This window comes from Lactuca saligna, chromosome 8, assembly GCF_052625555.1.
Source record: "Lactuca saligna cultivar CGN05327 chromosome 8, ASM5262555v1, whole genome shotgun sequence".
NCBI classification, from domain to species: Eukaryota; Viridiplantae; Streptophyta; class Magnoliopsida; order Asterales; family Asteraceae; genus Lactuca; species Lactuca saligna.
Genome location: NC_136424.1, coordinates 20,225,744 through 20,252,199, shown reverse-complemented (window position 1 = coordinate 20,252,199; position 26,456 = coordinate 20,225,744). Strand labels below are relative to the sequence as shown.

At 37.9% G+C, this 26,456-nt stretch overlaps 1 protein-coding gene across 1 annotated transcript; it reads right to left on the bottom strand.

Moving 5' to 3' along the window:
• Positions 1-1,525: 1,525 nt before the first annotated feature.
• LOC145012641 (akuammiline synthase 1-like) lies at positions 1,526-5,410 on the bottom strand. Its single transcript, XM_078971434.1, has 2 exons — positions 4,175-5,410; positions 1,526-1,887 (listed from the first exon to the last, which is right to left on the bottom strand). The coding sequence occupies exons 1-2, from the start codon at positions 5,301-5,303 to the stop codon at positions 1,643-1,645; spliced, it is 1,374 nt and encodes a 457-aa protein (XP_078827560.1). The 5' UTR covers positions 5,304-5,410; the 3' UTR covers positions 1,526-1,642.
• Between the last annotated feature and the right edge of the window lie 21,046 nt (positions 5,411-26,456).

Here is a 26,456-nt window from a genome sequence, read left to right as displayed (position 1 = left end):
CCATACACGAATTCGATCCGGTTTGAGCAATGAAGAACTTGTTGAGGTGATTGAAATGGCTTGAAATGTCTTCTGGTTGATGGGTTATAGATGATTATGTCACGTGTGCCATCGATTAAACATACTAATCCATTGCAAGAACCCAGAATCTTGATTGAAGTTTTAGGGTCCGTCTCAGGTGGCTTTGATTTGGTGAGTAGTGTTGTGTGTAGGAAGGAGACGGAAAGAATAGGGTTTCGATTTTGTGATGGCGGCTATTGTGTGTAGAGAGAAGATTAGGATACCATTTAATACCTAATACCGTGTATAAGCTATACAATGTGATTATAAGCTTAATATTATTGTACATGATGTAATAAGTATTATGCCTCTTAATTTTCAAGAAATGGGCAATATCCTTAATAATATAGTGTGTTTGTATATATATATATATATATATATATATATATATATATATATATATATATATATATATATTGCCCTGATGTTGATGTCGCGTTATGTTTCTGCTTTGATTTTTAACATCTCTCGTTTCTCATATTCAATCAACGCCATGCATGTATGTAGGGGTGTCAATTTATGACACGACACGATAAAAATACACGACACGAAATGAAATCTGGACGAAATCAAATTTTGAATCTGTGTTGGTGTCGTTTTCGTGTCAAGTTTAAAAAACACGATTCCGTATCGTGTCATGTTCGTTTTCATAAATCGACACGAAATTGGCACAATTGAACATGTGTTTGTCGTGTTATATATGATTAAGTATTAAATAAATAAACTAATAGTTAGGTAATGTTATCTTTGTCATGTTGTGTCGTGTTGTCGTGTTTTAATTGGTTTGTTTTCGTGTTAGTGAAAACAAACACGAAGTCGTGTCGTGTCGTGTTCGTGTTACACAAAATCTTGTCGTGTCGTGTCGTGTCAAACAAAAACATGACACGACTGCCCGATTTGACAGCCCTACATGTAATGGTTTGGACTTTAGACATATGGGTGTGTGGGGCCGTGGTGGCTTGGAATATGAATGGTCGGGGGCTTATGTACAATGTAGAGTTGATCGATATTGGTCAAGAATGGTGGCTGCAATTGTAGGGTTAATATCTTTTGTAGGGTTTCTTCGGTAGGCTCCCTTGATAGGCACGTAAAACAACAAATTATTAAAACAGCGTAATTACACAATTTCACTCGAATCTTTAGCATGGTACAACTTTAGTCCTCAACATTGCATTGTTTTTAGGATTTTATTTCTTTTAACAAACTGATCCGAACTTCCACGTCGCTTATAAACTAGAAAACGATCGAATTTGCAAAAACTCAACACGAAACTAGTAGATAACTCTGGTTAATTTCAAAAATATCTTGAATCGTCTAAATCGAAGTCCGGAGTAGTCAGATATGATGAAAACACCGAGACATATTCAATCTGTAAACATAGCCAGATTTGATGGTCCCAAAACAACTTGATTAATAAGTATATATATAATATAAATACCTTACTATTAAATATATTATACAAAAGTAGAAAAAAATCAATAGATCTTATTGATAAAAAGTAACAACGTCATTTGGATATGAAAGATGCATGCACAAAGAAGCTAATTTGGAATTCATGCATTTATGAGAACACATAAGAAAATTAATTGCAAAAGGCAAGAAGTTCATGGTCACTTTGAACAACGGCCAAATCTTGCTTTCCCAAACACACAAGTACTTCAATGCCATCCCTGTTTGGCGCATCCATCATAATAAAGCTATTCTTCCTTAGATCTCCGGCCACGGTTGCTTTTATAGGCTTTCCCCACCCAAAATCAATCTCATATCTAGAATAACCACACATGCTTGTAAAGATATACGCACCATCAAATTTTCTTTGTGTTTCTTCTAAAGGAATTCCGAAAGATAACCAAAAGTGGTATGGATATCTGGTAGGCCATCAAATTTCAGCTTTTGCTTCTTGAACTCACTGATGAATGACTCCGGCTTATTGTGGATGAAATTTATCTTTAGGTTCAGCTATTTATCATTAAGATATAATGCTTTTGTCTGCATTTTCATTACTAATCTCTATTTGTCTGTTGCTTCCACTTTCTTTCTAAAAAACAGTAAGAAAATACTGATGTAAGTAACTAGAAACCTTGTTTTCCTTTGATATGTTCTTCTTATACTACTTGTTTTCAATGATTTTGTTAGTTAGTGTCATAGTTATGTGAATCATGTGCCTGTTTGATTGATGTATATGTGTTTGAATCTTAAACGTAATTTAGTACAAGTTTATTTTCGAAATTTTAATTTGTTATGTGATTATTATCATGTGTAATCGTGACTTGTTAGTCAATGAGCTCTCTGAGACAAACAGGTTGAGGGACTTCAAATCTTGAAATCAATCAACTTGAGGTAAACTTGAAAATTAAGTCAAACTTATAATAATAATAATGTAACTTGATGTGAATGAGTCCCACATGCATACTTGATCTAAGGAATTATTTCTGGTTAAAGATTATGAGCAACTGCTTTTATTATTAACTCCAAACATATACTAAAGTTAAAAAAAACTGCATAAGTCATGGTGTAGAAGATTCTGTATGGTGGTAGCAAATGACTCATGCTTATGTTGTGCTTGTAGGTTGATCTTGAAATATTATCTTTAGAGTTTTCAGAAAAGTCTTACTCAATGGTCATGCTGAGAAGTTTATTGTTCATCTCTTCAGAACATGTAGGATGATTGATATATACATGGAAATTTAAAGAGTTAGTAAAGAAAATGTATTGAATAAAATGAGTAAATATCGTTTAAACGGTGAAAAGAATAAATGATAATATAAACTAAAACTAGAAATAAATATAATAACCAATATTAAATTTAAATGAAGGTGATATAAAAATGATAAGTGAAGGTATTGTTCATACTTGAAATAGTCGGTCAATAAACGAGTGAGGAAGACTGAAATAATATCATAATTATTCTATATTTCTATTTAGTGAAATCAAGTCGTTGACCGACTGTTATATGGTTTAGACCTTAGACATATGGGTGTGTGGGACTGTGGTGGTTGGAAAATGAATGGTCGGGGGCTTGTGTTGGTCAAGGATGGTGGCTGCAATTGTAGGGTTAATATCTTTTGTCCTTGATGCTCACGTAAAATAACAAATTATATTAGAGCCTAATTACACAATTTCAGCTCGAATCTTCAGCATGGTACAACTTTAGTCCTCAACATTGCATTGCTTTTGGGATTTTATTTCTTTTAACAAACTTAAAGCACAAAACTTGTAGATAATTTTGGTTAATTTCAAGAATATCTTGAATCGCATAAATCGAAGTCCTGAATAATCAGATATGATGAAAACACGGAGACATAGTAATCCGTAAACATATTTCTTGCATTTTTATTTGATGGTTTTGAATTTATCTTTTTTTTGAATATGTCAATTCCATGTCGGAACCATTTAGACATAATAATAATAATAATAATAATAATAATAATAATATTATTATTATTATTATTATTATTATTATTATGAGTCCAAATCCTAATAAAACTCATACAAAAGACGGTAAAGACCTAAGAAGCTTCGGAAATCTTATATATACATGATAAAATTTATTAATTTCTTTGAGATTTTTGAACTGAAATCCAACACCCACCAAAACCCATAGACTAGGTGGTGGGAAACTCAGGGGATAAAAGTTCCATCTTAAACAAAAATTGTTTTCAGGGCAAAAATATCTTCTTCCATGACAAAATAAAAGTGTCTCCATCCCAAAACAACATGATTAATAAGTATATATCATATACCTTACTATTAAATATATTTTACAAAAACAGAACAAATCAGAAGATCTTATTAATAAAAAGTAACAACGTCATTTGGATATGAAACGTACATGCACAAATTAAGAAGCTAATTTGATTTGAAATTCATGCATTTATGAAAACACATAAGTAAAACTAATCGCAAAAGGCAAGTTCATGGTCACTTTGAACAACGGCCAAATCTTGCTTTCCCAAACACACAAGTACTTCAATGGCATCCCTGTTTGGGGCATCCATCATTATAAAGCTATTCTTCCTTAGATCTCCGGCCACGGTTGCTTTTACAGGCTTTCCCCACCCAAAATCAATCTCATATGTAGAATACCCACACATGCTTGTAAAGATATACGCACCATCGAATTTTCTTTGTGTTTCTTCTAAAGGAATTCCGAAAAGATAACCAAAAGTGGTATGGATATCTGGTAGGCCATCAAATTTCAGCTTTTGCTTCTTGAACTCACTGATGAATGACTCCGGCTTCATTTCACTTACAATATCAATGGCTAAGTGGAAATTTCCGATGCTCTTTTCAGGCAACTGTTCCATCAATCTGCCTCTTATGTTTGTTTGATGACTAACACCCATGGGTTTGAAATCAGAGCCTGAATAGTTTTTCGTAGCTGCTGCCACTGCAGACTTATAAAGCAGCCATGTCAAAACTTCAACACGAGTAGGGTTCGTGATGGGTTGTCCAGATTCTTCACTCATGGCTTTGACTTTGAGTTTAAAATCGTTTATCTTGGCGTTAGGGAACATGAAACTCTTTGTAACACATTCATCGGATCCAAGAGAAATCCCATTAAAATTTAGATTCGTGTATTCAAAATGAATAAACTTGGGGTCGTCGTCGTTGGGAAGAAGTTCATGCTTCTGCTCTCTGGAACAAAATTGTGTCGTTTTAGCCCAGTCTTTTAGAAAATGAATTAAACTGCTTCCATCGGCTATCTTGTGGGACAACGACATAGCCACTGCTAATCCTCCGCATTCAAAATGGTTGACCTGAACAGCCAGCGGGATCACTCCGTTGCTTTGAAGATGATCATCATCTGGACGATTGGATCTTTGATTTACGAGACCATGTGGAAAGAATTGGTCGAGATCTTGATGCTGCGAGGTTTTAAGGAAATCAGAGAGCGAGCTATCAATGGAAGCTTCAAGAAACTCAGCTCCTTGGTCGTTGCAATCTACAAAGGATGGTGCCACCTTGGCTAACCTACCAGCAAAAGGGTAGTACTTGGTTAAAGTTTCAGATAAGGACTTCTTCAAGGGAGTTATTTTGTCATGGGAAGTTGGATAAATCCCAGTGTTTGGGTAGAATATAACAAATGGTTGGAACGTGTTGACGAGGGCTTGATCGAGTAAGGAAAGATTGTATGTTTTGAGATGAGAAGGGGTCGGGGAAGAGGGTTTGATGATTTCTTTAGAGATGATTGTGTGAAGCTGCCTTCTACCAAATTTTATCAGGTTGCCAATCATAGTCATCTTCACACAAGAGAAAGGGCTTTGATGATCCGAATTTGCATCTTAGTGTTCCGGTTTTATATGCCAATAATTGGTTTATTTACATCAATAAAATAGTACACCCAACAGCCACAGTCGCTTCCCGGCATCTGGATTTAGTGATCACATTTATTATACAAACTATTAGACTTCGTCTGTTAATTTGACTCTCGTTTTTTTCTATTTATTTAATTATTTAATTATTGTTTTCTTATATGTATTTTATTTCTTTTGACTTTTATTTGTTACGTGGGTATTATAATATAATTAAAATATATATATATATATATATATATATATATATATATATATATATATATATATATATATATATATATATATTATTAAAAGTAACTATATGTTTACTATTATTAACTTTGGATTTAAAATTTGGGTTTAAGTCATTTTTTGTCGCTTAATTTTTGGTTTTGTGCTTATTAGCCACTTAACTCTTTTTAAGTTTTAAAAGGTCATCAAACTTTTGGCTTTGTGCTCATTTAATCATTTAACTTTTTGTTTTGTCACATTTGGTCACTTAACTTTTAAAATTGTACTTATTTAATCACTAAACTTTTAATTTTTTTTTTAATTTTAGTGACTAAATAAGCATAGTTTTAAAAGTAAGGTGACTAAATGAGCACAAATCTAAAAGTTAAGTGACTAAATGTGACCAAACAAAAAGTTAAGTGACTAAATGAGCACAAAGTCGAAAGTTTGATGACCTATTAAAACTTAAAAATTGTTAAGTGACCAAATGAGCACAAAACCAAAAGTTAAGTGACCAAAAATGACCTAAACCCTTAAAATTTTAAGCTAATTTGTTGTAAACATTCTAATAATATTAAATATGTGATAAAATAGGTATAGATTTAATACATATCCTTCCCAATATTAAGTATTCTCTTTCTCTCTCTCTCTCTCTCTCTCTCTCTCTCTCTATATATATATATATATATATATATATATATATATATATATATATATATATATATATTGTTGGGTTTTGAGCAATCTAACACTTCCTAAGTGTGCATGCAACTCTAATAAACCTTGGATCTATGTTTGTCTAAATACATGCAAAATAATAATTTTTCCAAGGTTCATAACCTATCTAACATGACATGGGGTACTTTTAAACATAAAAGAATTAGATGAGATTACATACCTTTTTGATGAGTTTGATTCTTAAGGAGTTTGAGGGCCAAGCACCAATAGTGTGAATGCCTCAAATGGAATCACAAATCACCACAAACGTTTGGAAAACTTTGAGAGAGTAGTATACTTTCTTGTGGAATCGGCCACCACTAAGTCTCACACAATTAGAGTCTACACTCAGAGCCATATTTCTTGCATCATATGCTTCTTTATATAGTGTGCATGGTTAGGGTGAAACCCTAATAACCTATGTCTTTTCCTTTCCAAGGATCCATGGGTTAAAAGCTCCATGGATCATCCATGGACTTCCATATTAGCTTAGCCTATTAACAAATGAGTATTAGCCCACACTATATAAAATATAATAGCCCATAATTTAATCAGTCTTTTTTTTTTAATCTCTAAATTAATTTATAATTAATTTAAGACTAAAACTAATTAAATAACATGACTTCACATTAATATATTATAACTTATAATATATTAATAAATCGTAAGTATACAATTCTCATAAAATTATCCATAAATTGTTTGGATGAAATGCAACCCAAATGTACCATGCCGGGTCGGGTCAAGTATGTACCAAATAAGTTATGGACTTAGACACCTTATCCAACAGACTCCCACTTGGATAAGTCTAATAACTATATTTGCGTATGTTACTTCAGGAACCAACCAACAATCGTAGCTCTCGAAAACTCTGTTGAACTATGAAGCGCCATTTTAGATAAGTGATCATATACTCCTCTGTTCTCATGATATTAGCCGGAAAAATACATGGAACAACGTCGTACTTATTATCCAGCAGTTTGTTTCCTGATTTTCGATTTGTTTGACAAAGAACTTAATCGAACACATCAATTTAGTTCTGACCGGCCGGTACATAGGTCACAACAAAATCATCGAGGGGCCCAGATATCGCTTCTATTTATAGAAGGAACAGATAAACTTCGACTCATATGCTTGTTCTACTACTTGTTGAATTGTACACAAAGGCACGTTTTATAACATCAAGTTACTGATGCGTTTACGTGCAATCAATGCACAACCAACTCATAGGTAACAACTCATATCTCTAGGTTTGAAGATTTATATGATATTACCATCTCACGATCACTCGAGATAAATTCCATGAAGTGATACAAGTGAACGTGGGTTTATTCCAATACTCATAACTTATGAGCACTCATGAATGTTGTAGCAACCATTGCTATGACTAAACCCATTTAGCCATCTACAAACTCGATTCATGACAGTCTTGATTCATACCTACTTCCAACATATGAACGACTGTGGAGTGTTTAAATAACTTAGTCATTCGGAAAGAATAACCTAGCTATTTTGGAAGTCAAAACATACAAAGTGAAACACAATAATAATCGAATCCAATATGGTCTCAGAACCCTTTTGAATATAAATAGAACCACCTTTTATTTATCACCATATTGATTACACATTATTCATTGTATAATGTTTCAAACAATCACCTTAAGACTTGAATAAAAAACAATAGTCATCCCATGCTCTTGGCATGTACACTTTGTTTTTCTAAACAATAATTATGCCATACTCCAAGTATGCACACTATGTTTGTCTATGATCCTTACATTGTGATGTAGATCAATTGAACATGATTCTAATGATACTCATTTCACAATCCCAAATCCTTATTTTAAATGTGATAATCCTTGATTCCTATCATTTACCAAAAAAACGGTTAGATTTTAAACTTTTATGCAATGTTCCTCTTGTAATGATTATTCACAAAGTCACCAGAACCTTGTCACCAGTCATTACAGAGTATCCCAAAGAAGGTCAACTTCTATGGAACAGAAGTCTCATATTCAAAGTACATTGCTTTGAACATCCTTCTTGCATTAAGGTTTTCTAATCTTACATAGATTGAATAACTTCCACTGTGACAATCGTCAATTTTCGGGCAAGTCAAAGTCAACCAAAGTCAACAAGTCAAACCGTTCGACTCATTTTGCATGTGGGTACTATAGTTTACGTTAAGTAAATACTAAACAACTCGCTATTCTAATGAGAGATCATAAATCAAAAAGTGCGAACATCCAGATATCCTTAACCTAAAACTGTGGTACGTGGCGAGCCAAACCGATAAAACAATGTTGCATACTCATCGGGGGTATGTAAGACCCTTAAATAAGGCTTAACAGGGTTTACGAACCTTGCATTGCGAAGTCGGACACTCACAAATGCCACACATGAAACCTCTCTCAATCGTTTTCACTCTATGTCAAATCTCTCCCAAATCTCTCCAAGTATGTGAAATCTCTCTCAAATATCTCTCTGTATGAGAAATCTCACTAAGAATGTCAAATCTCTCCCAAATTTCTCCAAGTATGTGAGACCTCTCTCAAATATCTCTCTGTATGAGAAATCTCTCCAAGAATGTCAAATCTCTCCCAAATCTCTCCAAGTATGTGAAATCTCTCTCAAACATCTCTCTATATGAGAAATCTCTCCAATAATGCCAAATCTCTCCCAAATCCCTCCAAGTATGTGAAACCTCTCTCAAATATCTCTTTGTATGAGAAATCTCTCCAAGAATGTCAAATCTCTCCCAAATCTCTCCAAGTATGAGAAATCTCTCCGAAATCTCTCTCAAAAGTTTCCCGTAACTTTTTAGAATCATTCGGGTCATTCCGACCCTTAACCGGGTCAAAAACGGCTTAAAACGGGGTATAAACGAGAAAAATGGACCTTAGGAACCGAAACCCTTCTCAAGGAGCCGAAGCTCCTTAAGGCCGAGACCCTGGACCGAAAGCACCAAGGACTGAACCGAGTCTTTGCTTGGCCGAACCCGGAGAACCGAATCACTGTAGCGAAGACCGAGTCTCGGTCTCTGTCTCTCTTCCCCTCTCGGTCTCTGTCTCTTCGCGCCTCTCTGTCTCTTCACGCCTCTCGCCTCTCTAATCTCTCTTCCCTTCTTTCGGTCTCTGCTCTCTCTCTTCTCTCCTCTCGGTTTCTCCTCCCCTCTCGGTTTCCGCCCTCTCTCCACTCGGTTTCAGCATCAGAAGACCGAAACTCGGCCAGATTTCGGAATTTTGTCGCTTTTAGCCCATTTTTGATATTTTTAACATTTTAAGCTCGTTTTTCGCGATTTTAAAGCGGGATTTTCTCCAGAAATTATATTTTAACATAATAAACCCTAAATATTCATAATTTAATCATATTTTTATGAAAATCATTATCTAAATAATAAAGATCTAATGGGGGATTTATTTAAGGTGGAGTGTTGACCTTGCCTTAACTTATGTCATAAGCAACCACCCCACACCCACTCTATGACCAGCCACACCTCCCCACCTTACCTAGGTCACTTCAATGTCCCTTACACTCAATTTCTACTCATTCCCACGTTTTTAGAGCTGGAACAAAACACCCTCTCTCCTCATTTCTCTCATTTGCTCTCATTTCACTAAGTATCAAATACCACTTTTCTCTCAAACTTTTTCTCCACCAAATTCGAGATTCAAGGCTGATTTTCAAGTGTTCTCCCACTCTTAGTAAGTATAATTCATCCTCCTTATGATTATTTCACTTCATTCTACTCAAATCATTGATTACTTACACAAACTCCATAACTATGATGTTAGATTCTCGAAAATCTTCAAGGCATCTCCAAGTGTTCTTCAGTTAAACACTTCCATTATTCAACAACCATCTACTGAAATAACTTAAGGTGAGTTCATACCCCTACATTTTCATGTTTTCTCAAGTTTTTAAGGGGGGAATACAAGTTAAAACACCAAGAACATAACTAAATTTTTCTAACAGCCTTCATCAGAAAAGTTCAACTCCATTCACGGACTGTTTTGGGCAATTTACACATTTTTTTTTCAAAAATGTATAAGGTGCAAATAGTTCAAGTTCTTAGATTTAAAATGACTACTTGCACATCTCCATACGATTTTTCTACAATTTATGGTGATTTTTACAAAACTGCCTAACATTTCAAACAACAATCCGGACCAGTCTGTGATTATGGACTTTTTCACCCAAGTTGGAGGTCATTAAAAATCGTGATAAAAATTATGAGTAAACTAGACACATTTTGGGAACTCTCAGAATTTACGGATCTAGTTTTCGACTTCGTATGATTTTTCTATCATTTTTCCAAAACAGTGCAGAATGCTTAATGTTAGCTAACATCATATAAATATCATAACACTTTGTATTATGTTGAGCAAAGTGTATAATCATAAGTTCTAATTATTGAATGTGTTTCTTTGTTAGTTTATCATCATGAACTGAAACTAAGTCATTCATAATAAATATTATACATTCATTTTAGAACACGTATAATAAACTATAAAAAGTATAGTTTAATGGATTCATAACATTAATGCATTTCCATAAAAGAGTTCCTACATATTACAAACGTTTTAGATAAACTATAATAGGTATAGTTTATCATACATCACACAACACACTCGTACAAAAAGGGTACGTTCATACAGAAAAGATTTACATTCACACACATTTTACGTAAACTTGTTAACCTAAATTGTGAGACATTCTCTTCTCGTACGTCCGAGTGCGGGATATAATTCCTGGTAGTTATAATCAGAATCTCCTGGAGGGAGAACGTGATACTTGTATATAGATCTATATTGGGTTTGACACCCCACACCTTGCTGCTAGCTACAGTGGGACCTGCAGGTCTACGGGTAACAAATGTCATTGCAGTTTTGCGACGCCTGGGAAACATCGTGGCAGGTTCACATAGTCATAGTATGATTATAGCGACTCACATAGGGATATAACAATCCATAAAGCTTACGGGATTTTATTTATAAAACCTAAATGGGTTTTATGTCGATTTAAAATCACTTTTTTTCTCAATGAGTACAGATATTACTGTACACTTTTGGTTTTGGTAAATTATGCCTACACATCATTTGAAACCACATTTATATCTTTAAGTATGGCCAATACTTGTTATTTCTCGGTTCTCGGATTTAGGACTACATATACATAAAGTATTAACAAACATAAGAATATACGTAAATTTCATTTAATTCAAACGCGTTCATCTCCATTTAAACACATATCATTTTCTATTAGTAAGAGAGGTTACTTATCCATTTTGGTCTTCGGTCATAAGACTACATTACACAGATTTTAAGGAAAATATCGGATTTTCTGGATACATATTCTAACGCTTTTACAAGGAAAACGGTTTACTTTTCTAACGAAATCTCTTATGAACTCACCAACCTTTGTGTTGACACTTTTTCAAAACTACTTGTGTTCTCAGGAATTCAGTGAAAACAGGAAATCAACAACGTTTTGAGGATGCGACGATAAATCGTCAAACAGTTCATTTTGTATCACAATGTAATTGATGTGAATCATGTAAACATGTACTTTGATGTAACCTTTTCAATTATATTTGTGATGGTTGTATTTACTTTGAGCACTATTATACTCATTGTTGTGATACTCTACATGAAGTCCTCCACCCCCGGACGTTTCCGCCATCCTTGGTTTGGGGGTGTGACAGATTGGTATCAAAGCATTGTTTATAGTGAACTCAGTGTATCGAACCACATAAGATATACAAACTATAAATGCATTGGGATTAAGTTCTCTGATTTAAAGTTTCAAAACATCTATACTTTTAGAAATAAATAGTTTCGTATTAAAAGTATACATGCATACATACATACTAAGGTCAGCATCATTCCAGAACAAAACAAAAGTAATGATTGTTGGATATCACAGGTAAACTCGGGGATGTATGGTCAGTCTTGGGAGTGGCATAGCCTGATCAACTATGCTGGTCCGAGGAGTGATTAGCACATGCCCAAGAAGAGTTGTGATACTGCAACAAGTCTAAAAACTTACCAACACTACCACAATGAGAACATTAAAACAGAACATGAGTTTAAAATACTATGGGAGTATTTTGTAATATCATAACTTATATGAAAACTAAATAGATCCTTAATAATAGGTCTATAGTCCCTAAGTGGATACTTTAAGGATATATATAACTTAGAAATTATAGACTTAGAATTTGTGGTCATTACTTTACTTCCTTTTCCTTGTTTGGATGTGGACCTAGGGTGGGATCGCTTATTCGAAGGTCTATCGTATCTTGTTATATGTGATTAGTATACACTATGTCATTATAGAAGTAACTAATAAGGATCACCCCCTATAAGTAATTGATGATAGAGTTAGACGCATAGTAATTATCTCTTCCACTCCTATTCTCGCAAGTACATCATGGCAAGATCCTACTTACCGGACGACCCTTACTTTCCTAATCCGAACTCGAGGAATGGCGAATGGTTATGAGAAGAATCAGAAGCGGAACCGGAGGTAATCGATCCTCCATGCATAGCAAGGGTTTCGTGAATCGTTTCGACTATATCGAACCTGTGCCCCGTTGGGCAATCGTGATCGAGGGTTGAATGTCAACAACAATGACAACAACCACCATGTGGAGACCAACGAGGGTGCTATGACCTCAACTACGGGGGACTGACGGACAGAACCCTCCCGGTGAAGACTCGGCGGATCGCGAACATCGGGGATTAAAACAGGAAGACTACAACCTGAGTTTAGAAAACTGCGCGCTACTACGGACCCTACCATCTCGTGTACCCGTGACTCAGAATTAGACTACTATTCCTGAGATCAACTCTCTTTTAGGACCTTATCGCCACTCGTGAAGAGGAAAGAGAGTGACAGCGTAGACACACGACATTCAAAGGAAGGATGATCGCAACCAAGTATCAATTGGCAAAGCTACAAAATGCATCGACCTAACCTCAGGCATCACGAGGGATGGATCGTCGTGAGTAGAGTTCATACCGCTCACTAGACCTGGTAAATTAGGTTATGAGTATGCATTAGTACTACTCTATTATAAGTAAAAGCACAGAACTGCAAATTAAGTGGTCATACTAATCGAGAGATCTAGTTACTATCAAAACCCGTCCATGCACAAACATGAGGTAGACCTGCAGCGAGGTCAAAATTTTCACTGAAACCATGATTTCTAGAGTCATATTAACAAGATGGGCTTAGGATGTACCTATCAGACTCGAATGTCTATTTAGCCTTAATTATATAACTAAGCATACATCAATAGGTCATGACAAGGACCTAGCTTGGGTCAAGTGTAAGGTTTCACTTGGATACAAAACTACTAAAATACATGAGTTTACTATACAAAGAATCTCGTTATAAATTGTTTTTCAGAACACCCTCAACAACCAAATTACGTTACAAATCGATATGAGATAAACTTAGTTAGAAGACTCGCGACATATAGCCATTCTAAGAACTCATTATCGTCTCACCTTTAAACATTTTGTTGAGGAGTTTCTTCTTCATAGACCTATGGGTGCGATCATACCAACACTAATGCACCGGATCCCACCGAAACTTCTCAGCCAAATGGGTTCGCACAAACATGATTCTAAGATGAGTAAAGCTTAACGACCGTATGAAACCTACTCCTACCTACTGCCATAACTCCATCTCGGGAGCGTTAGCAGAAACACTAAGAATAGTACAGTAATGTGCAAAAATTTATATGCGTAAATATAAATTGTGAGGATGCACTTAAGATAATCATTTCCACTAACGAAGTCGTTTTTCGTCATGAAACAGAGCTATGTATTCACCAAGAGGTAACAAACCAACTAGCAAGGCGCCAACACTGCAGATAGACGCTGCTACTTTTCAGGCTGCAGTCACGGCAGCCGTGGCAGCCGTCAGGGCGCAATTCAATGCTAACAACGTCGGCAGGGGTGGAAGCGGTACTAACAATACAAATTGTGGTAACAATCAAGAACACCAATGGGTACCTACCAACGAAAATACCTCATGCCACGAACCTACGAACAAGAAGAGAAAGTTTTGGAACATGAAAGAGCGCCACCAATCTCAAGGATACACTAAAGGACAACAACCTAGGGTCGCCCCTACCATTACAATAGCAGTCATGACACATGCCTCGACATTAGCCACCCAAACACTGGCCAGACCATATGAGGGATCACTCCCAAAGTGCAACCAATGTGGCTTTCATCACTATGGGGCTTACCGGGAGTTACACTGTAAAAACTGCAATAGGAAAGGGCATTCCGTCCGTTTCTGTAGGGCCCCGGCCCATCACCTCCCTTCAATCACCTGCACCAAGGTAGGCCCAGTATGCTACCTATGCGGTGAAACGGGACACTTCAAGAGAGAATGTCCAACTGAGAAGAATGATGAAGGGACATGAGGAGTGTGATGAACACACCAACAGGAGCAGTAAGGGAACCGTATTAGGACTTTTGTAATGTTCCCAACGACAAAACGTTTAGGTACTGTATGTTTGTAATGAATTTGGTACGCTTACTAAAGTAACCTTCCTTCTAAAAAGTAGCTAAAATATTCTCTCTCATACAAATCAAACCAAAGACATTCATATATGACCTTAGGATCATTACCTATAAGTTGTGATGACCTTGTCCATACATCGGGGTTAATTAAAAAAAAATCAAAATACTAAATTCTTGAAACAAATAATTCTGTCCTGACTCCGATTCCATGTCTAGTATTAGGGGTTGAGTGGGGTCACCCACTCGACGATTTCACCAATATCAACTTACATACGATGTTCATATACCGCTCGATCGTAAGGAGACTTGTCATGGATCATGATATCAAGTATCATTACTGGCTATCGAAAACACACCCACTACCAGTGCTAGACACTGTGGTATGAATCATCTACCATTATCATAACATCAAACAAAACGGAACACACAGAAAAGAAATACAAGACACTTTATCACTATAGTGATCTCTTCTTACGAATACAATTTATCTCATGTTATCTAAAAAGATATTGTTGTCGTTATCTAATTTTGATTGATATAGCCCTCATCTTCCCGAATTAACGACTACAAAAAGGGCCCTTCGCCTACCCCCCCCCCCACCCCCCGAATATCGAAACCTTCATCTCTCATAAACATCCAGCACGGACCTTTGGGTCATCTCTCGTTATGAAACTCCAAAACACGCACCAAAGGAGTGTTATACTTCCCAAAGCCCTATCACAAGTATTTACAGGAGACCTTTCAGGAATGTCATGCATACAACAGACAAGGTTCAAGCAAGGAAGCTTAGGATGGATACAACCAGGTGCGAATCTTGCCATGAACTTCGGGCCAAGGTTGCCCAGAAGGACGAGTGAATGTCCTACCATCCAAAAAGGCCTAGTCGCGTAAACCAAACCCACATGCTTCCTACCGAGCTACAAGAAATGTCAGGTCAAACCTATCGAACCACTCAACAATGAAATTGAAGAACCAAGCTTCTCACCCTGGAAAGCTCTGGTCTTATTCTTCAAATAGAAAGGCAAATTGCTCGTAATTCCATCGACTTCAGAGGCCCCGACAATATCTCCAGTAAAAACCTTTACTATCAACCTCGCATAGTCGAATAGGCCGACAAACCGCAAGGAACGAGGTACCCTTCAGGAATTGGACCTGAGATCTGAATATCACCAGTCACGAGTATTGAAGAAGGATATCCGAGAACAATCCTCCAATTTCGATGTAGATGCTGGAAGTTCGTAGTGATACCCCTCGGATAGGACCAAACCCACCCGTAGAATTCATGAACGTAATAGATAGGATATGCCATTCTTACTAGGATCAGTTCGTCATTATCATTACAAATGACTTGCTTATCTACCCTCGTAGTAAGAAGGAAACCAAGGAGAGCAGCTACAACAAACCACGAAAGCGATACGATCAGAGAAGTATTACCCGAAGTTCTCTAGATACGAGTTTTGGAATTAAGGAGTCCAATTCCTAAGACACATCCTTATAAATGTGGAAATTCTCAAGGACCCTTTCAATTGATCAAAACCGTTGAGAAACAGTCAGCACCAAAGACGATAGCTGGAATACACCAAAATTCTAGGTCTCGCTGACCTGCCATCTTAGTTCCTTTGGAACTTCTCATAAAATACGGATCCCCTCCCAACTTTGACCCTAAAGGGAGCAACCCTTGATAGGAAGAGAAGCAAGAGGGAGAAACCTTTAGAACTCCAGTATAACCGACCAAATTCCTCTGGAAACACTCACTATGGGAAGGCTTAGTACGCTTCGGAAAGCATGGAAAGCCAATACCCCAAATAATTATGCCTTTCGAGATTCTTTTTAGAATCAGCCCTATAACTCGCTACTTCAATCTACTCCCGCGAGCTTGGTAAAGTACACTCTATCCGACACGTCCCAAACTTACAAGAAGTATCTATCTGACGAGACTCTTGCAATTCCCCTCGACGAGATCGAGTTCCACAAGAGCCTCACCTTCTTGGAAGAACCATAGTGACCATGGACCGAGGTCAAGCGGACGAAACAACACCGCTTCCTATTAGTGAAAGTTCACTGGAATGCTAACCAAGAACCTGGAGTCACTTGGGAGCGCGAGAATTAGTCGATTAGGAAGTAACCCCACTTATTGGCTTGATTATTCATGCCTACTCTTTGCCTAAATTCAAATTTCGGGACGAAATTTCCTCTAACGGGGGGATGATGTGACAACCGTCAATTTCCAGGCAAGTCAAACTCAACCGAAGTCAAAAAGTCAAACCGTTTGACTCATTTTGCACGTGGGTACTATAGTTTATGTTAAGTAAATACTAAACAACTCATTATTCTAATGAGAGATCATAAATCAAAAAGTGCGAACATCTAGATATCCTTAACTTAAAACAGTGGTACGTGGCGAGCCAAACCGATAAAACAATGTTGCATACTCATCGGGGGTATGTAAGACCCTTAAACAAGGCTTAACAGGGTTTACGAACCTTGCATTGCGAAGTCGGACACTCACAAATGCCACACATGAAACCTCTCTCAATCGTTTTCACTCTATCTCTCTCTATGTCAAATCTCTCCTAAATCTCTCCAAGTATGTGAAATCTCTCTTAAATATCTCTCTGTATGAAAAATCTCTCTAAGAATGTCAAATCTCTCCCAAATCTCTTCAAGTATGTGAGACCTCTCTCAAATATCTCTCTCTATGAGAAATATCTCCAAGAATGTCAAATCTCTCCCAAATCTCTCCAAGTATGTGAAATCTCTCCCAAATCTCTCTCAAACGTCTCTCTGTATGAGAAATCTCTCCAAGAATGTGAAATCTCTCCAAGTATGTGAAACCTCTCTCAAATATCTCTTTGTATGAGAAATCTCTCCAAGAATGTTAAATCTCTCCCAAATCTCTCCAAGTATGAGAAATCTCTCCGAAATCTCTCTCAAAAGTTTCCCGTAACTTTTTAGAATCATTCGGGTCATTCCGACCCTTAACCGGGTCAAAAACGGCTTAAAACGGGGTATAAACGAGAAAAATGGACCTTAGGAACCGAAACCCTTCTCAAGGAGTCGATGCTCCTTAAGGCCGAGACCCTGGACCGAAAGCACCAAGGACTGAACCGAGTCTTTGCTTGGCCGAACCCGGAGAACCGAATCACTGTAGCGAAGACCGAGTCTTGGTCTCTGTCTCTCTTCCCCTCTCGGTCTCTGTCTCTTCGCGCCTCTCTGTCTCTTCACGCCTCTCGCCTCTCTAATCTCTCTTCCCTTCTTTCGGTCTCTGCTCTCTCTCTTCTCTCCTCTCGGTTTCTCCTCCCCTCTTGGTTTCTCCTCCCCTCTCGGTTTCCGCCCTCTCTCCACTCGGTTTCAGCATCAGAAGACCGAAACTCGGCCAGATTTCGGAATTTTGTCGCTTTTAGCCCCTTTTTGATATTTTTAACATTTTAAGCCCGTTTTTCGTGATTTTAAAGCGGGATTTTCTCCAGAAATTATATTTTAACATAATAAACCCTAAATATTCATAATTTAATCATATTTTTATGAAAATCATTATCTAAATAATAAAGATTTAATGGGGGATTTATTTAAGGTGGAGTGTTGACCTTGCCTTAAATACTCGTGTGACTCAGGATCGCAAAGATCAAATTAAACTTCTATCCGTTCTTGATGGTAAGTTTGTTGAGTTCTCGGTAGTCGATGCACATTCTGAATGATCCATCCTTCTTTTTCACGAACAACACGGGTGCTCCCCATGGCGAGAAGCTTGGCCTGATGAATCCTTTTCCAAGTAGCTCATTCAGTTGGCTGGATAGCTCTTGCATCTCTGCCGGGGCTAATCGATAGGGTGCTTTGGCTATTGGGGTAGCCCCGGGAACCAGATCGATTCTGAACTCAACTTGTCTTGCGGGAGGTATTCCCGGAAGGTCCTCGGGAAAAACATTGGGAAAATCGCATACGTCGGGCACATTCTTGATGTCCTAGACTTCGCGTTTCACATCTACAACATGTGCCAAAAACGCGTGACACTCCTTGCGTAGGCATTTCTGAGCTTGGATACTTGAGATGATACTAAGAGTGGTACTGGGTTTGTCGCCCAAGACAATGAAAGTTTCGCCGGTTGGCAGATTAAGGCGAACGGCCTTATTGTAACATAAAATGTCCGCATGATGAGAACTCAGCCAATCCATGCCAACAATGACATCGAAACTCTTAACCGAGACTGGCATGAGGCTGATTGAAAAGGGATTATTGTTTAAAGTTAGGGTGCAGTTTAAGTATATCTCCTTAGTGCCTTCGGTTTTCCCGTTGGCCATTTCTACCATGAATGGTTCACTTAATGATTGTGGTATTGATTTTAGCAGGCTTTTAAAGTCGTGACTCACAAAACTCCTTTCCGCTCCACTATCAAACAAAATGCATGCATACGAGTTATCGAGAAGAAACGTACCCGTAACAACAGTAGGGTCCGCAATGGCCTCATCTTGTCCCATTGCGAAAACACGGCCCCTTCCGCCGGTATTCCGGTTGTTTGCCTTTGGGCAGTCCCTGCGGTAGTGCCCCGTGTCTCCGCACTCAAAGCAGTCACGACTTACTCCGGTATTAGCAGTGGGGGCGGATGGTTGGGTTGGCTCTTTGCAATAGTGGGTTGTATGTCCCTTCTTATTGCACCTGGTGCATTGAAGATCATGGCAAGGACCGTTTCCGCCGTTCTGTCACACCCCCAAACCTGAACGGCGGAAACGTTCGGGGGCGGAGGACGTCATATTCAGTATCATAATAGTTCATAGAAAGTAAAGTACACACCACCATATATATTAAAGTTTCCAAAATGTTTACATAATTGTATTCGTTACATGTTCAAAAGTTAAATACATAAACATCTTTCAAAAGAATTAATTAACGTCAGTACGTTAATCCCCAAAAGTTGATTTCCAAATCAGTTTAGCGATTCCCTGAGAATACAAGTTATTTCATAGAGAAAGTGTCAACAATTAAGTTGGTGAGTTCATGAGTATTGTTTTGAGAAAATGTACGCCATTCGAAAGTTTGTGTATGTTTTCCAGAAAACGCATTATTTCAAATGTAAAGAGTTATGATTTGTTGTGTTGAAAATGAATGTATTAGATCCAGAAAATCCCATATTTTCCCTAATGGTTGAGATATGAATTGTTGTGTTTTCCAAGAAAAACCCTTATTTTCTTATAAAAGTATGAAATGCATATGAATGTTCGTGTTATAAGTTGTAAATAATTGCACCAGGAAAATCCCTTATTTTCCTATTAGTTGTTTGGTTTGTATGTAGGAAAAACCCTTATTTTCCTAACATAACTGGCAGTCTCTAAGACCGAAAATCGCAAGAAACCGACGTTCTTAAAAGTTGTGTCATAGTTTTATATAATAAAGCTATACGAAGATCGTATTTGTTAGATGAAGAATAGTTTTAATAGCTACTCGTTCATAAAAGCATAATACCATAATAATTGTATATCCGATGAGTTTTATAACCATACTAAACATAATATGTCTGTAGCGACGTTCTTCAGGCGTCGCAGCGTTATGACAACTGTCACCCCAAAGGACGGACTGTAGCAAACAGTCAGGGCGCGGGATCATGACTTCCCGTATAGATCTATACACATTTGACACGTTCTCTGAATGGGAGACTCTGGTTATAGACAGGACTTGCAGCATTACTTTCTAATAAAGAAAAGTAACGTTTGAAGATATACACGTCTCATGGATTCTCAACTAAGTCTGTATTAAAGTGATAGTTTTGTATGCAAAGTTTATCCTTTTTCACAATGTTTGACAAAACAAAATCATAAGTTTTTAGAATGTATAGAACGACTTAACAACGAAAGGTACTTTGAGATCACTATATACTTTGTATAAATCTAATGCACGCAAAGTATGACAAGAGTTTTCCATAGTAGTAATGAATTCCAAGTGATTTATTTGATAAAACAAGTGAAGTGAAACTTTATAAGATACACGATAATAACCGTATGTTTGCTTGTATTCCCCCCCTAAAAGAGTATAAAAGCATTTAAAATGTAGTTAAAGTGTGTTTGAAAGGGGTATGAACTCACTTGATCGATTGAAGAAAGCGCGATGAGAACCGAGCAGAACTTCTACTTGAGAAAGCGGATCTCTCGAGATTCTCGGGAAATCTCGGGAGTCTCGGGAGTGTAAAACTTTCTTCCCACCTTGGGTATGAAAACCGGGCCTTTGGGATGATTCCGAGTATTAAAACGCAGAGCTTTGAGGCTCGAAAGGAAGGAAATTAGCAATTTTGGCCGGCACCCTCGCATCTCTATTTATAGGGGTCTGAGAGGTTGCGTTACGCGGGGCGTACTAGAGTACACGCTGCGTACTCATGCGTCATGCATGAGCGCATCCTCGGTCGAAACATTGGAGCGACGTGGACGAACCGGAGCCAAGCATCCGAGTATGCTGGGCGTACGACGGTACGCTGGGCGTACGAGGGATCGGACCGCTGACTCGTACTTCGGATAATACCGAGTTTTAATTAAATTTATATTTTAATTAATTATCAAACTTCAAAAATTCATATCTTTCTGATACGAACTCCGCTTTCGACGTTCTTTATATCCACGAGAAGGTGAGACTCCGATCTACAACTTTCGTTTAGACTCCGTCAGCTAGTTTTGAATTTATTTTTAATATTATATTTTTAATAGGTCGGGACAGGAAAAGTCCGTTAAAGTTCCATAACTTCTTCATCCGACGTCCTTTTTCGTCAGACTTTTTACCGTTGCGCTAGTATTGTTGAGCCCTTCGATTCTCATTTAGATTGTGTCGGCTAAAAGTCTCTCGATCTCTATTTCGAGTTTTTAGCTGTCTACTGCTATATCTGTAACTTAGAAAAATCACAACTTCCTCATACGAAGTCAGATTTGGACGTTCTTTTTATGTACGTCTATGGTTTGATGATATCTAAAACTTTCATTTAGATACCTAAGGCCAAAAACTAGTGTATTGAAACTTCGCATTTTACGTTTATCAGTATTGTCGGTTTTGACGAGAATCTTCGGTTGGTCATAACTTCTTCGTTATAAGTCGGATTTTAGGATTCTTTATATGTATGAAAACCTTGACACGATTCCTACTACTTTATTTAACCCAAATAATATTTTTGGAAAGTTAAATTTTGACCTAAATTTGACTTGCGTTCCATCATATTGCCTCGAAATATCGGGTTGTCACATCCGGTATGCGAAGGGACTCCCATGGGAGTATGAGGTTCAGTACGTCAGGCACATACTTTAGAGGCAGCTATCTGGGCTGCCAAGTCTGTTGAGAACATGATAAAGGGGAGAACCACCAACAAGGTTGAGGTTGGTGAGAAGAGGTAGTTTGAGGGAACATCTGGTTCCGGTAAGAAAAGCAAATTTTCGAAATCTGATTCGAAAATTTTTGGTGGGGGAAAAGGAGGAGAAGCAAAGTGGTGTGATAAGTGTAAGAAAAAGCACTTTGGGAAATGTAGCGAGGATGTAACTTGCTACAAGTGTGGGAAGGTTGGACTTTTTGCCAATGAATGTCCGAACAACAAAAGGATGTGTTTTGGTTGTAATGAAGAGGGGCATATTTTTAAAGACTATCTGAAGAAGAAGGAGGCAGCTAAGCCCAACATTCCACCAAAGCTGAAGGCGAGAGCATTCCAGATGACACTGGAAGCTGCTAAGGATGAAGCTGATGTCGCTTCAGGTACCTTCCTCTTTAACAAATTGCCTGCCCAAATTTTATTTGATTATGGAGCCAACTACTCCTTTATATCACATGAATTTGGTAGAAAACTAGCTTTGCCTGTTGATAGACTAGATGATGCTTTATTAGTCGAAGTTGCTAGTGGCAAGTTTGTACCTGTTAGCCATCGTATGAAAAACATCTTAATCGACCTTAATGGGAATAAGTTTCAAGAAGAATTATCACCTATCGAACTTAACGGTTTCGACATTGTGTTGGGAATGGATTGGCTCAGCGCCAATGATGCCGAAATTTTATGCAAGAAGAAGATAGTTAAAGTAAACCTGCCTGGAAAAGATTCGTTTATGGTGTATGGAGACAAACGCCGAGTGAATTCTGGAATCATTTCCCTAATGAAAGCCAGAAAGTGTTTGACCAAGGGATGTACATCATATTTAGCATTCGTGATTGATGCTATGAAGGAAAAGAAGGTGATGCAGAGTATTCCTGTGGTGTGTGATTATCCGGAAGTATTTCCCGAAGATCTTCCTGGATTACCGCCTGATAGACAAGTGGAGTTCAGAATTGACTTGTTACCAGGAACCATGCCAATAGCAAAAGCACCTTATCGATTAGAACCGACGGAGATGAAGGAGCTAATGATGCAACTTCAGGAATTGCATCACAAAGGTTTCATTGGACCTAGTTCATCACCCTGGGGAGCTCCGGTGTTATTCGTGAAGAAGAAAGATGGAAGTATGAGAATGTGCATTGATTACAGAGAGTTGAACAAGGCAACAATAAAGAATAGATATCTGTTGCCAAGGATTGATGACCTGTTTGATCAATTGCAAGTTTCGAGCAATTTCTCGAAGATCGATCTTAGGTCAAGATATCATCAGCTGAAAGTAAGAGAGCAGGATATAGAGAAGACTACATTCAGAACTAGATATGGACACTACGAGTTCTTGGTTATGTTGTTTGGACTAACCAATGCTCCGGCAGCATTCATGGATTTAATGAATAGGGTTTGTAATCCGTTCCTTGATAAATCTGTGATAGTGTTCATAGACGACATTCTGATTTACTCAAAAAGCCAGGAGGAGCATGGCAGACACTTGCGAGAAGTGTTAGAAGTCTTGAAGAAGGAGAAGCTGTATGCTAAGTTCTCCAAATGTGATTTTTGGATTCGTGAAGTCCAATTCTTGGGTCACATGGTCAACCAAGAAGGGATAATGGTTGATCCAGCAAAGATTGAAGCTGTAATGAAGTTGGAACAACCGAAAAGTCCCACAAAGATTCGAAGCTTTTTAGGATTAGCCGAATATTACCAAAGGTTTATCCAAGGCTTTTCTTCGATCGCTAGTCGGTTAACAGCTTTGACCCACAAAGGAGCTACTTATGCTTGGAATGATAAGCATAAAGAAGCATTCGAGAAGCTAAAGAAGAAGCTATGCGAGGCACCGATACTTTCTCTACCCGATGGAGTTGAAGACTTCGATGTTTATAGCGATGCATCTGGTGTTGGATTGGGTTGTGTTTTAACCCAAAGAGAAAAGGTGATAGCATATGCATCTCGACAACTGAAGGAGTAGGAAAAGAACTACCCGACTCATGATTTGGAGTTGGCAGCGGTGGTTTTCGCTCTAAAAATATGGAGGCATTACCTCTATGGCACGAAGTGAAAACTTTTCACTTATCATAAGAGTCTCCAATACCTCTTTAATCAGAAGGAATTGAATATGAGACAACGATGCTGGCTGGAATTACTCAAGGACTACGACTGTGAGATACTTTACCATCCCGGTAAAGCTAATGTTGTTGCTGATGCTCTCAGTTGGAAAGTCAATCTTGAAAGGAAAAGGCCAAGAGCGTTGAGAATTGAAGTTGTCTCGACTATTTTGGAAAGTATAAAGAAAGCTCAAAGCGAAGCTTCTGAGAAGAATGACCGGAAGGAGGAATGTTTGGGCAAAACGTTGGTGTTCGGTGTAAACAGTCATGGACTGAAGGTGTTCCAATATCGGATTTGGATACCTAAGACAGGAGGAATCAGAGATCTTCTGATGGAAGAAGCTCACAAAACCATGTACTCGATTCATCCCGGTAGCACTAAAATGTATAGGGACCTGAAACCTTACTACTGGTGGCCGACGATGAAGCTTGATGTTGCAAAGTATGTGGCTGAGTGTGTGACTTGTGCGTGAGTCAAGACACAACATCAGAAACCGTATGGGAGTTTAGAACCTTTACCTGTGCCTATGGGTAAGTGGGAAGACATTGTTATGGACTTTGTCACTAAACTGCCCAGAACAAAGAATGGTCACGACATGATTTGGGTGGTCGTTGATCGATTCACTAAGAGTGCGCATTTCATAGCATCCATGGAGAAATGGTCTATGGAAAAGCTTGCGAATTCTTACGTGAAGGGAATTGTGAGGCTTCACGGTGTTCTGTTAACGATTGTGTCGGATCGTGATAGCCGTTTCACCCCACGATTTTGGAAAAGTCTACAAGAGGAATTGGGTACCAAGTTGTGTTTAAGTACAGCTTACCATCCGCAGACTGATGGTCAGAGCGAACGGACGATACAAACACTTGAAGATATGCTGAGAGCATGTACCTTGGAATTCCTAGGTAATTGGGATGAACATTTACCGTTGGTAGAATTTTCCTATAATAATAGTTTTCACTCGAGCATTAAGATGGCACCTTACCAAGCTTTGTATGGACAAAAGTGTCGTACACCGTCTTGTTGGCTTGAGGCTGGGGAAAAGCAGTTTATGGGACCGGAGATGGTTCATCAAACTGCTGAAAAGTTGAAAATAATTAAGGAAAGAATGTTAGCAGCTCAGGATCTTCAAAAGAGCTATGCTGACAAAAAGCGAAGATCGATGACTTGTGAAGTTGGAGATTCGGTTTTGCTTAAAGTCTCGCCGTGGAAGGGACTTATAAGATTTGGTAAAAGGGGAAAATTGAGTCCAAGGTTTATTGGATCGTTTAAAGTTCTTCAGAGGATTGGGAACCCAGCTTACAAGCTCGAACTACCAGAAGAACTGAATGGAATTCATAACACTTTTCATGTGTGTTATTTACGGAAGTTCACGGGGGAAGTTCCCGACATGATTCCACTTTCGAAGTTGAGAATCGATGAGAACAAAAGGTTGATTGAAGAACCAGAGGCAATTGTTGACCGAAATACTAAGAAGTTGCGACGCAAGATGGTCGAGTTAGTGCTTGTCCGATGGAAACACACGAATGGGCCGAATCTCACCTGGGAGACGGAGAGTGACATGATGGGTCGCTATCCGCATTTATTTGTTGAGGTGTGATTCTGGGGACGGAATCATTCTAAGGTGGGGAGAATTGTAACGCCTGTGTTTCCGGGCTTGCCATTTTTAGTAATGTGATAGTCTAGGTTAACCTTTGTAACCCGTTTTGAAATAATAGAAGTGTATTATTTGAGTATTATATGTTTTGTGCTTAATTGCTTAATTATGTGGTTTGATTAATTAAGAATAAAAATAAGCGTCAAAATTTAAGTGTATAATAAACTTGATATCTTTAGATAATGTTGTAGTATTTGAAACAAGGTTTCCGAAGATATAAAGAATGCCGAAATCCGAGTTATAACGAGGAAGTTATGACCTGTCGAAGTTTCGCGACAGAACCGGCACCGCTGAATAACGTAAAAAGTGAAATTTATGTTAGAGCGATATTTAGCCTTAGTGATCTAAACGAGAATTGAAGATCTCATTGTTAGTATCAAAGCGATAAAAAGTTAGGCAAGAACGGACGTCAAACGAAGAAGTTATGAATTTACAACGAAATTTTCTGTCCCGACCTATTAAAAATAAATAATAAAAATAAATTCAAAATTAGCCGATGGAGTCTAAACGAAAGTTGTAGAGCGTAATCT